We start from the raw sequence: 16,662 nt of genomic DNA on the forward strand, positions 1-16,662 counted from the left end.
GAAGTGGAGCCCCGAGGACTGCTTTGCTCCCCGTGCCCCAAAGGCAGGACCGTGGCAGTGCCCCCCCCACCCCCCGAAGAACGGGGGCCTCGAGGACCCCTTCCCTCTGCCCCCTCCTGCCTTCTCCTTCCTGCCGCCCCGGGACTGACCCCCCCCTTTGCTGCGGCCTTTCCCTGGCCGCTGGAGCCCCCGTCCTGCCACGGTGCTGCTCTGGGCACCTCTCCACACGGAGCCCTGCTGTGCCTGCGCCGCCCCTGGCCTGGATGCTTCCCCCCCCCCCCCCCCAGCGCAGACAGGCTTTTGTGCTGGGGCCCCAGTGCTGGCGGCCCCCGCCCCACGCGCAGCTCTATCTGCTCGGCTCTGTTCGTGGTTTCCCTGCTCCGTTCTGCTCGCTGCTCCGGCTGTGCCGCTGCCCGGCGCAGCTCTGCTCCCTCCGGTCCTCGTCCACCTCGCGCGGTTTCCCGCGCGCGGACGCTGCGCTGCCCTGCGGGCCCCGGCCTGCCCCTCTGCTCCTGACGGCCCTCCTGGGGCTCGTCCTTTTGGGGCTGTTTTTATAGCAGTCTCATCTCTCTAATCACTCGCGCTCCTTGTGGTCCTTCCCTCCTTCGGATTCCTGGAATTCCTGCAAACAATTCGGACCGGTCCCCTGCGTGTTTGTTATTTTATCTTTAGATTTGTAGCCTGGCACGTTTTCTGAATTGACCTGTCTGAGGTACGCGCCCCCCTCCTGTGGCTGCCAGGGAGGGTTACAGCCCCAGGGGCAGTGGGGCTTGGATCCAGCGGTTTTCACTTAGCCAACAAGTATCGTACGTCCTTGTGTTGTATTCTCGCGCTCATACACCACTAGGTTGTATTCCTCACTTTACTGAACACTCAAAACAACGAACCTGATCTTCCTTTACAGTCAGCACGATAATTCCGAACGAGTTCTGGGAAGTAAGAGTAGCAACGGCTTGCAGAGAACAGTGTCGTCGGAATCAACTGACTCAGGTATGGCTTTTCCAGTTAGCAGCTAATGAGTACGGAGTGGGGTGTGATACGGAGGTCGGACTAGGTGATCTCCAGAGGTCCCTTCCAGCCTTACTGATTCTGTGATTTCTTCTTCACTTGCCTTTTACTGTGAGCAGCTTCCAGGTTTTGGAGAGGAAACTAATACTATATACTTGTAATCCCTGCAGCAGCTTCTCGTTCTTAGGATCTTCGAGGGAGGGATGCAGATACCTCCCTCCCGCTTTACCCTTGCGCAGCCTGTGATCTGGAGCGTTGTAATCGTCCCGGAATACGCTAGCAACAGAAGTAGCATGGAAAGCAACTGCTCTTGGTTCCACTGGAACACTCGGAGATGACTTGCTTTTATTTTTAGGGATGACCGTAAGATGTGGCTGCTGACCTGCCACGCTTTGCAGTCCAGTGTGGCGTTAGTCAGTACTGTTTGCTGCTTATGTTGGTGTTTTGTTCTGTATATGGCAATAGGTCAGTGCCTTGTATCAGTCTTTCCCGGCATACAGACAGCAGGAGGTGAATACTACCAAAGCCACCCCCCGACGGGCTTCACTAGTGAATTGGAGCCCCACTAGAGTCTGTGTTGTCTTACTGGCTTACAGAAATTTGTAGCGGCACGTTGGGCTTGTGGACGGCAGTGTTTAATCATTCCCTGTTAGGATCCATTGCATAGCTACGTTCAGCGCTGAATGGAACTGAACCGAGTTTTTGCCCTTCGGAAGGCAGTAACTTCTAGAGCAGGCTGTCTTCGGGTGGTTTCTCTCTTTAAACCCAAATTGTGCTAACCTGCTTTGCACACTCAAAGGCTGTTGGACAGGGTTTATCTTGTGGCTTGGGTTTATTTTGTGGCTTTTTTGTTTTGTTTTTACCAGCTGATTGTTTAACTTGAGATCTGGGGAACTGCATTTTAGTACTGACACTTGTCCAGAAGTAACTTTTCAGATGAGATGTTGCATCAGTGAAATGAAATATGTTGTTACCCCATGACTTGTAGAATCGGGGAAACTTCCAATACTTTATTGGGCCACCTCAGTGATGGAAATCAGTATTTCAGCCTGAATTTATGTAGCAGCCTGGCTGTGCATGGGACTCTGGCCTTCAAATGAACCTTATGGACTTGTGAAATGTGAATATAATTGGCAAACTACACAGTGACAGAAAACAAGTTTAGTACCTCTTTCTCCTACAATTTTTTTTCCTTCTATTTCCAAAGCAGGTTTTAAGCTTTTAGGCTTGCTAGAACTTACAGCAGCCCTTCTGATTTTTTTTCCTCCTTCCAGTTACTTTTGTTGCAGTGCTGGCAAAATACTTGTGGTTAAGGTTTCTGCTGTGCTGAGACCACTACGTGTCATGTCAACAAAATTCTTTGTACTTATTGTTTAGACCATAGTCACTGATGTGCCAACAAGTACTGCCGTGCTCGTACAGTGTATTCTGGTAAGCTGTTGGCCTAATGCTAGGGTTTGTCAGAAGCTCCTTGGGAATCTGTATTTCAGTAGGCTTCATACTTGACTCTCCTTAGAAGATGCTATTCAGTTATAATATTGTGTTGTTTTTGCTCGTGAAGTGCTTGCTATTATTTCTAGCACACTAGCAGAAGGGACTTTTGACCACTTTTGGAGGGAGGTGAGCTAAAAACTTCTGCCAATGAAGAACTGTAATTAAAAATGTGGGTTATAAAATCCCCAGAGGACTTAAGATACATGTGTAAGTGAGTAAGCCTAAAGTACTCTACAGTAGATGATGAAATTCTATCCTGAATCATATTCTTAAAGGCAGAGCTATTTTTAAGATTACTACTTTCCCCCCCCCCAGCATTAGTATCTGATTATTTGTGGTCGAAAGTGCGGTTTGGGCCATCTTTGTAACCGTTTACTTCCACGCTGAGATGAGGCTGCAGACTGGGCAATGTCCAATACTTCATGTTTCCTAGGTGCTAAGAAACCACTCAGCAGAAAGACCTGTTTCTCTTCCGCAGGCTGTGCTTTGGATTCCCCCGGTCCTCTGACTCCAGACGACATCGTGGAAGAAACGTATGTAACCATTTACTGAGCTTGACTTCTGGCAGTTCCAGTTGCGCCATTAACAAATGAAGGCTAATGAGAGGCTTGAAGCAGCTTTGCCTTTGCTGGCCCGGTTCAACGGGCCCTTCTCTCTAGAAGGGTGTGCTGATGTGCACTGCAGCTTGAGATGCTAGGCTTTGTCTTGTCTGTGTCCCAGAGTACTTACGAGTCTTGGGTCTGAGTTAATGTGTTGTACCAGCCAGACTGTTTGAGCATGACATTGGCACCTTACCGGGAGTTTGAAGCTGCACCAACTTGCATGTAAGTTGCAGTTTTCACTCAACACTTAAACTATAATTTTTGCCTGTATATGCCTTAAGTGATAGCAAGCAGTTGCTCTTGGCTTTGAATTTGCTACTCTCAGTTGGATTCTTTTCTGATCTTCCCCAATGGATGAGGGACAGATGCCCTTGGTCCCTGATTTACCAAGCTTTTTTCCTTTAAGCCAGCTTCTTGTCTAAACAATGCTGAAAAGAATTTTGGGTGGGGGGGGGGGAACAAGTCTAGCTGGCCACTACAAAGACTAGCATGGGATGAGCTGGCTCTATTTAACTTGAGAAAGACAGTGTAATCAAGAAGTATGTTGGCTCGTTCAGCATAATACTTCATGACTTAGTACACTAAACCAACCTTGTATTTGTCTTTGGTATTAACTGCAGGCATCTCACTTATTTTCAGGTTTGAGAAAACAATTCTTGAATCTAGCAGACTGAAGTAAGTATACTGCTGACTTTGTTAGTGACTGGCCTAGATCTACCTCTCCAGCTTTTAGAGCTTTTTACTGAATCAAATGAATCTTCCTCATATTACTGTCCTTTAAAGACAAAATGTTGAAATAACTCTTGGTTCTTTCTCATTGTAGCATTCGACTGCCTCTCAGAAGGATCCATTCACTGCCAGTAAGTGTGGATGGTATTCATCTTGGGTAATTTTAAAGGATTCAGTGTGTTAAGTGTTGTTTAATTGGATACATCCCAGAGCTTGCTAATTTTCTAGCTTCAAGAACGGCTGCTATGGTACTTTATAAACTTTAATGTTGAGTTTCCATTAACTTAATGTGTTTCATGTTGATGTGAAACTTCACTGATGTAGCTTTGTCACTCTGCTGCAGCTAGAGCTCTGTATTTTGGTACCTGGGCTCCGAGAGGTCAGCTTTAAAGACTTATGCATGTATTTTCTACCAGTCTGTAGACAGAGACTTTATTCTTTTATTATCCCCTCTTTTGCTTAAAATGTGATTGTGCAATACTGAACTGGCATTTCTGTATGAACTTTGTAGCAAAGGCTCCTGGGCTGCAGTCCTGCTCTGAAGAGAAACCATTCAGATTCTCTGGATTGTGATGCTTTTCAACTATCAGAACAAGATGAAAACAAGGAGAATGTAAGTGTTGCTTTCTTCTCTCCTGAGATGATATAACATGAGAGGCTGTATCAAGGAAGCTGAATTACCATAGCTCTCCACAAGTAGGTATGGTGGGAAAGGCTTTCTTTTACTATCTGCCAGGCTACAGTTTAAACATATCAAAGTCTTGCATAGCCTGCCTTGGGGGAACTTGCATTGAAATACTGTCTGCAAACTAATCATCGTAGAATGATAGAATTGGTAAGGTTGGAAGGGGCCTCTGGAAATCGTCTAGTCCAGCCTCCAAACTAGTGGCCCGTATGGGGATGGAACCCGTGACCTTAGTGTTATTAGCACCGCACTAACCAACTGAGCTAAACCATTCTCAGTGAATCAAGCTTCTGAAGGCTTTGATTACGCAGCTCCTCCTTCATGCTGCCGAACTGGACTGTTTAGACTGCGGCGGGGAAAATGTACTTGTACTGCTAGCTTTAGACAGCTGCTGGGGCGCCTGCAGGAAGCTGCTTAGATCGCCTGATCTCTTTCCACTGCTTGCATGGGGAGCTGCAGCTCCTGAGTGTGTCTGCGGTTAGCAGCGTGAATGTTGTCTTCCTTTTTTGGTCTATAAGACTTTGCTGCTAGGTTTGCCGTCGGCAAGGCTTGGACAGGTTTCTACAGAAAACCAGGAGGAGGGTGCCAGTCACCAAGCAGCAAATACAGTTCTGACCAAGCTGCAGCCTTGGTGGCCTTCATAATATCTTTTGCAGAGAAGCTGACTGAGAAAAGAAATGGGAAGGTCATAAGCTTGTAGACAATTTCAAAAGGATGAAAAGTTGATTATGTCACTACTGTAATGTTTTTACTTTGAAAATACTCATGTTCAGACTATTCCTGTTGGCAGCAGGGAACTTAATTTTAAAATATCAAGTAGAAAAACAGTGATATAATGATCCCAGCAGCTTCTGCATTTTATTTTGGTGAAATGATTACTTTGCTCCTTTTTAATTCAGGAATCATTTGAGTTTAAGAAGCCAACCAGGCCAGTTTCTCGTAGCTCTGTGCGTGTCCATTCCCATGATGGAAAAGATGTTCTCGGCCAAAGGCAGAGCTCAGCCCCAGCTCAGATAGTAAGTACCACGGTATTCTTGGCAACTGACTCTTGCCTAATCTTCTACATACCTGCTGTCTTGAGAGGAAGAAAAATTGCATAGTGGTTCTTGGCACTGCTGTTAATTCATGTGCTGAATAGAAAACCCTGGCAGACTGACAGGGTAGAAAACTCTCCTCCCTTTCAGCTGATGAGTAGTAGGAAGTTTAAAACATGCATTATTCTGTAATTCAGGAAAGACTAGTCAATGCAGAGCTGATCTTTATGCTGCAAAAAGTCAAGTGATTGTGGGCATCGGTATAGAATAGAAGTTAGCTTGTAACTGTTTCTGCTGTCAATAAAGTAGACATTTATAAGCATTAGGAGCAATGAAACCTGTTGTGCTGATGCAACTGGACCATATGTCCAGATATGACATGAAGGAAAAATATGATCATATTCTGTTGCTTAGCAAAGGCAACTGAAAAACGTGATGGATCCTTTGCATAGAATGAGTTAAATCTTGTCTCCCCTCCTTGAGTTTGGTAGCCCTTCATCCCGCCTTATACTCCTGATTTCATGCTTAGGAACTGCAGAGATAATGTTAATTGAGAGTGACAGAGCACTGGGACAGGTTGTCCAGAGAGGTTGTGGAGTCTCCTTCTCTGGAGATATTCAAAACCCGCCTGGACGTGATCCTGCCTAACGTGCTCTAGGTGACCCTGCTTGAGCAGAGGGGTTGCACTAGATGATCTCCAGAGGTCCCTTCCAACCTCAACCATTCTGTGATTCTGTAATTCCTGTTCCTTAGACAGCACCCTTCTCTCTCCTCGCCCATTCACTGGATAGATTCTCTTTCTAGAGGAGATTATTGCTTTGCCAAGCTAATTAAAGCACTCCAGTACTGTAATGGTGAAACAAAAGTACTGGAACTCGGTTTGAGGTGCTCAAGTCAATGTATCTGAAGTAGTGGAATAACTGCCATATTTTCTAGAGTGCAGTGAGAGACATGGCACCATCTCTGTGGTTACAGTATCCTACAAGAAAAGAGAAGGAATGTTGTTAAAACTAGGTCTCTTGTCTCAGTTTCCCACTGGAGAAGTACCCACGGGTGACCTGGAGAACTACAGGCCAGCTTTCCTGCAGCAGTCTCTAAACTCTTCTGAAAGTGAAGATGATGATGGGTTCCTGGAACTGTTAGATGATCGAGACTTGAAGGTATGTACAAAGGAAATATGTTAGATATTTTAAAATCAGCTCTGGATAACATGACTGATCTGCCAGCAATGTCTGTGGTACGTATGTTCTAGTAGAAGTCAGTGTGATAAGTAAAACTGTAAAAAGGTACTAGTGTGTCCTGTAAGATGAGTTAATCTCATCATCTTTTTCTACCCGTACATTCCAGTGTTTCGGTCCTATTTTTACTGTTTCCTATTGCAGGCAACAAGATTTACTTGAGATGTGGACAGCCTTTAACTAAGGAAATACTTGCTGCTGTCTCTTTTGGTAGCTGAATTGTGTTTACTAGAGAAAACTATTTGAACAGACTTTCGAAGCCTGCTTGAAAGAGAGCAGGGGTAATAGTACTTGTTTCAGGCTACTTAAAATAGAAAACTGTTTCTCTAGCTGAATTTGAGATACTTAAAGCGTGAATAGCATCCTTATTAATCAAGGAATTGATGTAATTTATTTTCTTCCCATTCTTCTTAACTCAATTTCATTGTTTCATTGAGGTTTTGATTGAACTAGTAGTTCATTTAAATGGTGCTTCCATCTGTGGTATGTAGAAGGGGAGAAAGTAATTCCTGAAACTGCTCTGAGAGCTGAATTGACCTGGAATGTTTGACTAAGCTGTGCAGAAGCCTTAGATAGCTCCAGTCACTATCCATGATGTGAATGAACGTTCTTCCTTCCTCAGAACGATGAGGAGGTGCCATCTGATGTGGCGAGCCTCTGGACTGCGCCCCTAGTCATGAGGAAAACGGACAATCGGGTGAGTGTTTTACCAGAGCACAACAGAGCGATACAGGGACTTTGTTTTGGCAGCTGTTGTCACTCTTGAGACAAGCAACTACACTGTCTCTGATCCTGTATCCATAATAAGATGTGGCATAATAAGATGTGGCATAAAACCTCTACAGTATTCTGTTGTCTCTGAAGCCCATCTGCCTGGAAGCTTGTGTCAGCATAGAACAGTGCTCACTGTGCACATATTTAGGCTTTAAACTTCCCATTTACAAAAATATTCCTAAAGGCAAAAGAAAAATTTTACCTTCTTTTATTAGGTACTTGCTGACATGTCTTGAATATGTTCTGTGTAGACTTACCTTGAATGCCTATAGCCAGGCCTCCTGAAAGGAATTTAGACTCGGCAAAAGGCTCTTTAGCCAGACAATAGAATTGTTTCTTAATTGATGTAAACCGTTCTGTGAGCACGTCATGTTGCTCATATGATGATGCAAGCTCACTCAACCTGCATAACGGGAAATAAGTGTAAACAAATGTATATCCTGAATTTAGCTGTTCCTGTTCGTGTCCTGCTCTGACTGTGCAGTGACAAGGACTTACGTAAGACCAAATTTTTTTTCAGTCCAAAAGTCTGAGGCTAACTTTAATCTTTGCCAGAGAACTGTAACTTATCTCCCTCCTTCTAGGGCAAACGATGCCGGCTGTTTGGTTCTTCATCTGTGCCCAGTGTAGGCAGAACTACCCAAAAAAGAATAGAGAGATCCCAGGAGGAGAATTCTCCCGGGAAGAGTAAGAAGAGGAGGAGCCTGCCTGGAACGCTTTCTGAAGACTCAACGGTTGGTGGCTTGATACCCCGTGTTGTAGCACAGAATTGATTAGGAGCAGATCAAACACAAGTATCAAGTTTATGAAGATTAATGAGAGCTTTTTTGGGGGTAAACTGCTAACCTAGCGAAACTCCTCTCAGTGTGTAGCCTGGGAGATCAGGGGCTTGGTGGAGTAGTTGCTTGCACCTGAGCCTGGGTTTTTGTCTTGATCTGAAAGAGAATTTGGGGGTCATATGCCAGGAATTCAGAGTAAACATGAACTTTTCTATTATCCTCTGGGAAAAGGGTCAGTGCTCAGTATTAATTTAATCTGTGTTTCTCTAGAGTTTGAAAATGGTAAGGACACAATCTTCTTCAGCAGAGATTGAGAGCATTTTGGACAGTGACCAGAGAGACCTTATTGGTGACTTCTCAAAGGTAATCCAAGTGACTTTGTCTTTTGGTAGAGATGTCTCAAATCAAGCCAAGTACAGCACTTTCCTCCTTCAACAGTACATACAAGTAACTAGTAAATGCTGTCAGTGAGGAAGATGCTTTTATAGATTAGATATGGAGTAATTCTTTCTCAGTCATTCAAAAAGAGCAACAAATAAATGTCTCTAGAATAGAAGCCAAAGAATAACTCTGCCCCTGAATTCTGGCATTCTCTTCAGTAAAGTTCAAGAGTTAAAACTAAGATTTTTATCAACAAAGTATCTGTGTGATTAATTGCTGGATGCTGTACTATCAAATATGTGGTTCATATTTGGAGTTTTCTCAGTTAGATGCTGTCTGTTTTTTAGGGTTACTTATTCCACACTGTGGATGGGAAACATCAAGATTTAAAATATATCGACTCAGAAATGGTATGTGTTCCAGGGACAGTAAGAAATTTTCTTTATGAAAAAGAACTGCCTCAAAACAATTGAAGTCTTTGTTTTTTGCAGATTGTGTCCGTGCTGACTGGGAAGTTTGCAAGCTTCATCAAGGAATGTGTGATAATTGATTGTAGATACCCATATGAATATGAAGGAGGCCACATTAAGGTATGTTGACCCTGTAGGATCAACGTATAGTTGTCTGAAGCTGCCTCCAAGGCAAACTGAGGTCACTTGGCACTGTGAGACTCTTCTTAGCTAGTGGGTATCTAAGGCCATGTGGATATGTAATAGTTGAGGTGCTTAAGTGCCCCACTGGGGCCTGGGATCTGGGCTCACACCTGGCTCAGCAGGTGGCTTTTCCTTCGACGGAAGGAATGTTCAGTTTTCCTTAAGCAGAGGAAGTGACCTGTGCAGCAAGTAGGGAGACGGTTCTAGAGGCAGATGTAAGACGCTTCTGCCCAGCATCCTGATATCTAGGGAGGTTTAAGATTAGAATATTAAACTTCAGTTAAACTACAGACTTCAGCTACAGAAGAAATGGCTGTGCAAAACATAATGTGAATCACCTTGAAGTCTGAGCCAGCTGGCTGGCCCTCTGGAATACTCTGAGAGGGAAAAGTGAAATCTAAGTATCCGTAACCTATAGCTGTTTAGACGACCCCTTGAAATAGGTCCAAGTCCCCCAGAGACAGTGTTAGACTGCCTGTAATGTTCTGCCCACGTTGAGTCTTTGGCAATGGCCAGAGAAGTTAGCCAGAGCTACTCTGGGAAAGTGCGAGGACAGAGCTCGCAAGGGAGTGGGCTGGGTTTGTTACTGTTCTCCATGTACCCTGTGTGCTCAGGTGTGACTCTGCCTTTTCAGGGTGCTGTAAATCTTCATATGGAAGAGGATGTGGAAGATTATTTGCTTAAGAAGCCAATCCTGCCATCGGAGAACAAACGAGTGATAATAGTGTTCCACTGTGAATTTTCTTCCGAGCGAGGTCCTCGAATGTGAGTTACTCCACACGCCCCCTACATCAGAACCTAATGCTGTGCTAATCAGTCACCAGGCAAGCAAGGGTGTGACACATCCCATAATGTGAATGACTGTGTTGAAGTTTGAGTGAATGGGCTGGTGCTCTGCAGTACCTAGCTAGTGAAAGCCAATTAGCCACAACTCTGCAGCCAGTGTAGCCTGTCAGCACGTTCCTAACAGGCAGTGGGTTACTGCTGTAACTCAAGAAGTGGGACCTTGCAGATGAGCACCGTTTTAACGTATTTCAAGCATGAGATTTTAAGTATGTTTTCCTGCTGCAGGTGCCGGTTTGTGAGAGAGCGAGACAGGCTGGGTAATGAGTACCCCAAACTCCACTACCCGGAATTGTATGTTCTGAAGGGGGGTTACAAGGACTTCTTTTTAAGATGTCGTGTAAGTCATGCTCTCTTCTGCATTCACACTTATAAAAGATAAATAGTATTTAAATAATAAATACCTTAAATGTCCCAGATCAGATCTCTCCTCGGAGAAGAGTGGTTTCCTGGAGTGTCTTCCTGCCTTGCTTCACAGTGCTCTCCACTGTCAAGTTTTAACTACACTTGTAGAGAAATTGCCTTTACTTCTCTAAGCCTGTTCTGTAGCTCAGAGCTATCTTGGAGCTGTAGCTGAAAGGTTATGTTCACTTGTCTCTCGAGTAAAATGTAAGACTGGTTTCTGCCCTTTTATAGCAGCTAAAAGCTCAAAATGGCCTCCAGAGAAGGAGCGTTAAGACTGCTCAGCTTGCAAAGACTAGGAGGGAAGAGAAGCTTGAGAGCAGTTGCCATAGAACAAATGGAAACCTGAACACTCGTAATATACTAATATAGCAAAGTTCAAGAGCTTTGAGTTTTCAGCCTCTGATCAGAGAAGGCTAAAATGCCCAGTGGCTCTCTTCTCTAGTGTTGTGACGGAGTTTCTTGCATCACTTGGCTTCTGCTCTAGTGTTCTGGTTAGGCCGGTGTGTGGCCTGTTGGGCAGGGCTGTGTGCCGTTCCCTTTCTTTGGCCACACGCTGTTTTCCGGGGAGGAGGCGGGTGTCCCTCTCGGCGTGTTGGGAGGGGGATGCCAGTGCACGGGGCACCCCGAGCACCCTGGCGTTTTGGCTGTCGCAGGCTGCGCTGGGTGGGGTGGTGGACGCCCCCGGGTTTTGTGCTCGGCCCTGCTGGATGCGCCCTCCTGAGATGGAGGGTTGAAGGCCTCAAGGTGGCAGCATGGAACAGCTGATGGCAGGATCAAATGCTCTGGCCACACTGGTGTGTGAGTCCTGAGATTGGACTAAAAACAAGTATTTCCTAAATCTATGTCATTTAAAGATGAATACAGGGTAGAGTTTAGTTTGCTTGCAGTATGTGTTGATGCCTGTCAAACTTTAGGGAGAGAGCCACAAGCGCAAGCAGGGAGGGAATTCACTTAAAAGCTGTCGTTTCCAGCGTAGCCATGATCTAAGTATCTCTTGGCTTTGTTCTTGAATTTCTGGTGTGAAACTACTGCTTGTAGCCCAACTCGGTATGGGCTCTGTTCTGTTTATCCTGGTGGGCGGTGACAATTGCTGGGCTGCGGCGCCTCCGGAGTCGGCAAGGCCCGGAGGGATTGTCGCTCCTGTGATGCACTGAAGTGAAACTGGCTTCTCTCTTTCCCCAGAGCTTCTGCGAGCCCCAGAGCTATCGCCCCATGCACCACGAGGACTTCAAAGAAGACTTGAAAAGGTTCCGCACCAAAAGTCGAACGTGGGCTGGTGAGAAGAGCAAAAGGGAGTTGTACAGTCGCTTGAAAAAACTCTAAGGGCTGAACCAAACGGCCAAAGACTGCCCGTCGTGGGGGAAGGTTGTAGCGGGAGGGGAGACGCGTCTATTCCTTGCTTGGGGTTATCAGGTACCTGCTCTCTCCTCGTCTGATGTCTTACTGGAAATACTGTGGAACTTGCACTCGTGCTCACAGGTGTGAGCCTGGTGACCTGGATGCTGATTCAGAGCTGACTCTTAATGTTTTTTGTTAAGCCGCTTGGTAAAAATGGCTCCTTGCTTTCTGTGACATCCACAGACGAACTGCCCAACAGTCTGCCCCGCAGAGGGGTGGGAAGAGTTCGTCGTGTGCCATGTATGTGGGTCTCAGCCTGGCATGTGGTGTAAACAGGATATTTTAGTGCCTGGGGGGTTTTAAATTTTTTTTTAATGCCTTATTTTATTTAAATACAGTCAAATGAAGCTAATACCACTGCAATAGAATCATCTGGATTGTGCTCAAACCTTATTTCTGCTAAAGGGCAGCCTGCTGTAGGGGGCTTCTAGTTTTTTTTTCTCAGCTGCAGCTCTGATTCAGGGTTCTGGTAGCATAATGCATTGCAGTGAAGTAAGATGGGAAGTAGCTCTTCACAGTTAGGGTTTACAAAGCTCAACTGCTGCATTACACTGAGAAGCCTCTTGAAGGCAATCTAAGGGAAAACTGCTTATTGTACATAGGTATCATGTTCTCCTAATTTATTTAATCTAGATTGCTTTATTCTAAAGAAGTTTCAAAGTAGGCAGAATTTCTGGGAACTGAAATTAATTCAAAAATGGGCATTTTCAGGTGATCTCAAAAATACCATGTGGCAAAGCACTTGCTGGTTTCCTTAACAACAGCAGTTTACTGCTGCTTGCTTCAAGGTTATGTATTATCCCAAAACATGCCCAGTAAAGCATCTGGCTGGGGAATCATGCTAATCCCATTGGCACGCCTCTCCTGAGGCTGCTCTGAAGCTGCTCCTGCGCCGAGGGTTTGACTTCAGATGTTTGCCAGTTACAGAGTAGTAGAAGATCCTTCTGCCAAAAAAAAAAAAAGTCCCTTTGTCAGGAAGTATAAAAAAGAAATCTCTGAAAGGAGGAGAAAATGCTATGCCCCAGCTGAGCCCTGTGGGTTACCCACCGAAAGCAGGTCCACGCTCCCCTGGCAAACCAGCGCCACGAGGCAGGCCAGCCGCGTGCTGGTAGCTCGTCCTCCACCCATGCAAATGTCTCAGTGAAACCCCTGCTCCTGCAGGGAGGGCTGCAGCCTGGGAACGGCCGTGCACCCCGGGGCTCTCTGCTGGGTTGCTACTTTAGCAGAAATCTCGATGCTTCATGTGGCTTGATTCGTACCGTGCAAGCCAGTCTTGCATGCAGTTGTATTTATGTCAAAAAATACTGCAATGGAGGTGGTTATGTGGAGTTTTAACTTGATTTTTAAGCTATTTCTTAGGACTTGCAGTTAATCCTCTTCAGAAGTGAACGGATAAATTTTAAACTCTTGAATGAATTCTGATTTTAGAAATAACAATTTTTGCTGGCCTCTCATAAAGCTGAATACTTTGAATACTAAGAAAACTAAGAAGTGCTAAATCAGAAAGGACGTTTACTAAACTGCTCTTTGGGGCAGCAAGCATATCCCACATCTCACCCGGAGGGCCCGAGTTCCCAGCGGAAGCCCCTGAGGTGACCTGGAGGCCTGAGCGGTACGAGGGGGTGGTGTGCCCGTGAGTCAGCCGCGAGGGCCGGCGCTCCTGCGACCCAGGCAGGAGCCTGAGTGACCGCAACTGCTTTTTGATGCAAGTCCCATTGCGCTGAACCAAAGTGGTAAATCATCCGTTTGGCAAGAGCCTTGCGGACGGTTGCTTTATGTGAAAGTTAACTTGCTAGCCACCCTCCCGCCAAAAAAAAAAAAAAAAAAAAGGCAGATGGAGATTGTTTACTGAGTCGTAATGCTCTTTTCTGGGCTCGCTCATCTGCAGCTTCTGCAGCAAAACCATTATAGCAATCTGGCTTTACCGTTGCACTTCCATGTCTCTAAGTCAGCTAATTATTCCAAACTTCCTGATATTCAGGAAGCTAAATGTGTTGTGGGTGTTGCTGTGGTGTGGGTCCAGCAGCACAGAGGGCTTGAGCCGGCGTGTCTGCGTGGTGTAGACGTGCGTGGGGAGGTGCTGGGGTGGGGACGGGGCCCCTCGCTTTGTACCCGACCCGCTCTTCTCCTGCGCGCCGCGTTCACGCGCCCCGGGGTGCGAAGGGGAGGCCGCAGCAGTGTGCGTCTCTGAACAGCGTCTGTATGGAAGCGGCCTGCGCTCGCGATAGGCTGCTGCAGGCTACGCGAATAAAGTACTTAAACTCCACGCTGCTGGGCTACTCGAGTGCTTTCCCTTGTGGTGGGGCGGGAGAAGGTCTCGCTGCGCGTGCAGCCGGCTCCCGCGCTGACGGTCGCCGCTTGTCCGCTCTTGTGGTCCTTGCTGCTTGCTGCTGGGATGACGTTGGGATGGAAAAACGCTGCCTGCGTTTCCCGTGTGCTGGAGGAGCCGAACCGGGTGGAGGAAGGCCCCTGGCCTGGCCCGTGCCCCGAGAGCTTCCGTCGGGGATGATGTCCCGTGGCCGATGGACGGAAGAGTCCTGCTGAGCCCTGCCTGGGCCGGGTGGCAGCTTGGGGGAGCGCCAGGAGCTCGCTCCCGTGAGCACCGACGTGGGAATACGGAAGCAGCAGCAGCCCCTTTCCCTCGTATCCCCATGCTGGGGAGAGCGCGGCGGCGCCTTGCTACCCGAGATCCCCGTTTCTCCTGGCTGTGTCCCTGGGGAGTGCCCGAGCCGGCTCTTGTGGAGGTTTTCCGTACTGGAGGTTTTCCGTACCTCCAGCAGAAAGCGTGGCCATGGAGAGCAGGTGGCCGACAACAGGGTCAGAATTAAAAGCTTCGCTTAAACTACAGCAATGTGACTTCAAATCCACTGGAGGCTAAAGCAGAGAACTAGGGCTTTTTTTCCTGCCCCCATCTGTCACTCTTAAAACTGATGTTGAAAGCAGCTTACAGCTTCATCAGCTTCTACCGTGAGCTCTTGAGTGCCGCGGGGCTTAGCGTTTCCTATTGCTTCACCTTCCGTGGCCTAGAAGAAGCCGCGCCAGCTTGGTGGAGAGGGAGAGGGGACCCGGCCCCGGGGGGGGGCCACGGACCTTCCCCGGCGCTGCCCCCGTGCCGGGGAACGGGGCCCCTCGGCTGCCGCCTCGCCCGGCGCGGCCCCGGGAGACGAGCCCGGCGCGGGCTGCGGGAGCCGGGCGCCGCCGCTTCGCCGGCTGCGCGGAAGCGAGCCCCGAGGCCCCCGCGGTGCCGTGCCGTGCACGGGGAGCCGCCGCCATCCGCAGCCTCCCCCTGTGCCCAGGGAAATTATTTTTGCTCCCTTGTAGCGGATGCCCAGAATGTGCCTGGAAACCACGAACGGGAGCAGAGCTGTCGGCGCTTTAATCCGGCGGCTCGGCTGGCGCGGGCAGAGGCCGGCCCGGCCCTGGCGCCTGGCTCCCCTCTACCAAACGCGGCGCGAACCGGGGCAGGAGCGTGCGAATCCGCCGGGTGCCCCGGCCGGGGCCGCGCTCCCCTGCAAACCCTCCCCGGAGCGCGTCGCTCGCCCGGTCCGCGCCGCGGCTCCTCCGGCTGCGCCCGCCCGGCGACTCCGGTTACGGGGCAGAGGAGCAGCGGCCGGCGGTAACTTATCCCGCGCCGGAGGTTATTCTGGGCAGCCGGGACGCGCTGTGAGAGCGCCCGGGCCTCGGCCCGCGGAGCCGACCGCCGGCGTCCAGACGAAGGCCGGGGAGGCGAAGACGCGACTGCTGCCGCCGGCTGCGCCGGGGGTTCGAGGAGGCGAGCGGCTGTCGCGCACGGGGCTTCGGGGCTCCCGCGCGCTGCCGGCGCTGAACCGCAGCCGGAGCCCGCGGAAAACGGCTCCGCGCCGGCTCTCCCGCCGCCGGGGCTTGCCGGGGGGCCGGGGAAGGGGGCAACCTTGGCGCGGCCGAGCGACACGGGTCCCGGGGCGGCTCTGGAAGAAGCGCGAGATTCGGCTCCCTGGGAGGGAGAGGAAGGGCTGGCGCGAAGGCCCCGGGCGAGCGCGGACGAAACCCAGCGTGAGCCTCGCCGGCAAAGCCGGGGCTCGGCTGCCTGTTTTCCCCCCCGGAAGCCATCAGGAGATCCCTGCGTGGTCAGCCGGGCTATTTCTCCTCCCTCGCCGCAGCAGAGCTAAAACAGCGGTGGCCGCTCCCGAACAGAGCGGGTCTGCGGCGGGGCTTCCCGCGGCGCCCTGCGCGGCCGGGCCGCCTCCGGGCTCTCCGCCCGGGCAGGGCCTTCGGCTCTGCGGCAGCTCCGCCGGGAGGGGGATTTGCTTGAGTCACGGTATCAGGTTGCTGGAAGCATTTGCAAGGAGACAGTTTAGTCAGCCTGGGGGGAGAAGCTCCGTCTTCCAGGGTGAGACTCGCTGCCCGGGCAGCAGCAGCCAGGCTCGGTGTGACTGACAGCGCCCACCAGCCTCGGGGGTTTTTCCATGCCCAGCTGGGCAAACCGGATCCAAGGCTGCAGCTCCGGGGTGTTCACTGTGTAGCGAGCGGGGGTGATGGATGCAGGCATAAAAGTCCCGGCTTTTTTTTTAGAAACGTGAGTTTTGGCACCGGCCTGAAATCCTTCTCCCGCCCGTTTCGTTTGCGCAGTGCTGAGCCCCAGCGGTGGCGAGGAGCCTCC

The 16,662-nt window shown here is 49.2% G+C and overlaps 1 protein-coding gene across 1 annotated transcript in view; it reads left to right on the forward strand.

Annotated features, from left to right (window-relative positions):
* CDC25A (cell division cycle 25A) overlaps positions 1 to 14,289 on the forward strand; it is a 14,907-nt gene extending 618 nt beyond the window's left edge. Inside the window, exons 2-16 of the mRNA XM_062570840.1 lie at positions 905 to 990; positions 2,981 to 3,035; positions 3,744 to 3,779; positions 3,928 to 3,964; positions 4,345 to 4,446; positions 5,418 to 5,534; positions 6,581 to 6,712; positions 7,413 to 7,487; positions 8,149 to 8,298; positions 8,614 to 8,706; positions 9,072 to 9,134; positions 9,216 to 9,314; positions 10,012 to 10,142; positions 10,449 to 10,560; positions 11,808 to 14,289. Coding sequence (XP_062426824.1) covers positions 905 to 990; positions 2,981 to 3,035; positions 3,744 to 3,779; positions 3,928 to 3,964; positions 4,345 to 4,446; positions 5,418 to 5,534; positions 6,581 to 6,712; positions 7,413 to 7,487; positions 8,149 to 8,298; positions 8,614 to 8,706; positions 9,072 to 9,134; positions 9,216 to 9,314; positions 10,012 to 10,142; positions 10,449 to 10,560; positions 11,808 to 11,948 — 1,429 coding nt within the window. The 3' untranslated portion in view covers positions 11,949 to 14,289. The remainder of the gene's footprint in view (positions 1 to 904; positions 991 to 2,980; positions 3,036 to 3,743; positions 3,780 to 3,927; positions 3,965 to 4,344; positions 4,447 to 5,417; positions 5,535 to 6,580; positions 6,713 to 7,412; positions 7,488 to 8,148; positions 8,299 to 8,613; positions 8,707 to 9,071; positions 9,135 to 9,215; positions 9,315 to 10,011; positions 10,143 to 10,448; positions 10,561 to 11,807) is intronic.
* The last annotated feature ends 2,373 nt before the right edge of the window (positions 14,290 to 16,662 follow it).

This window comes from Rhea pennata, chromosome 2, assembly GCF_028389875.1.
Source record: "Rhea pennata isolate bPtePen1 chromosome 2, bPtePen1.pri, whole genome shotgun sequence".
NCBI classification, from domain to species: domain Eukaryota; kingdom Metazoa; phylum Chordata; class Aves; order Rheiformes; family Rheidae; genus Rhea; species Rhea pennata.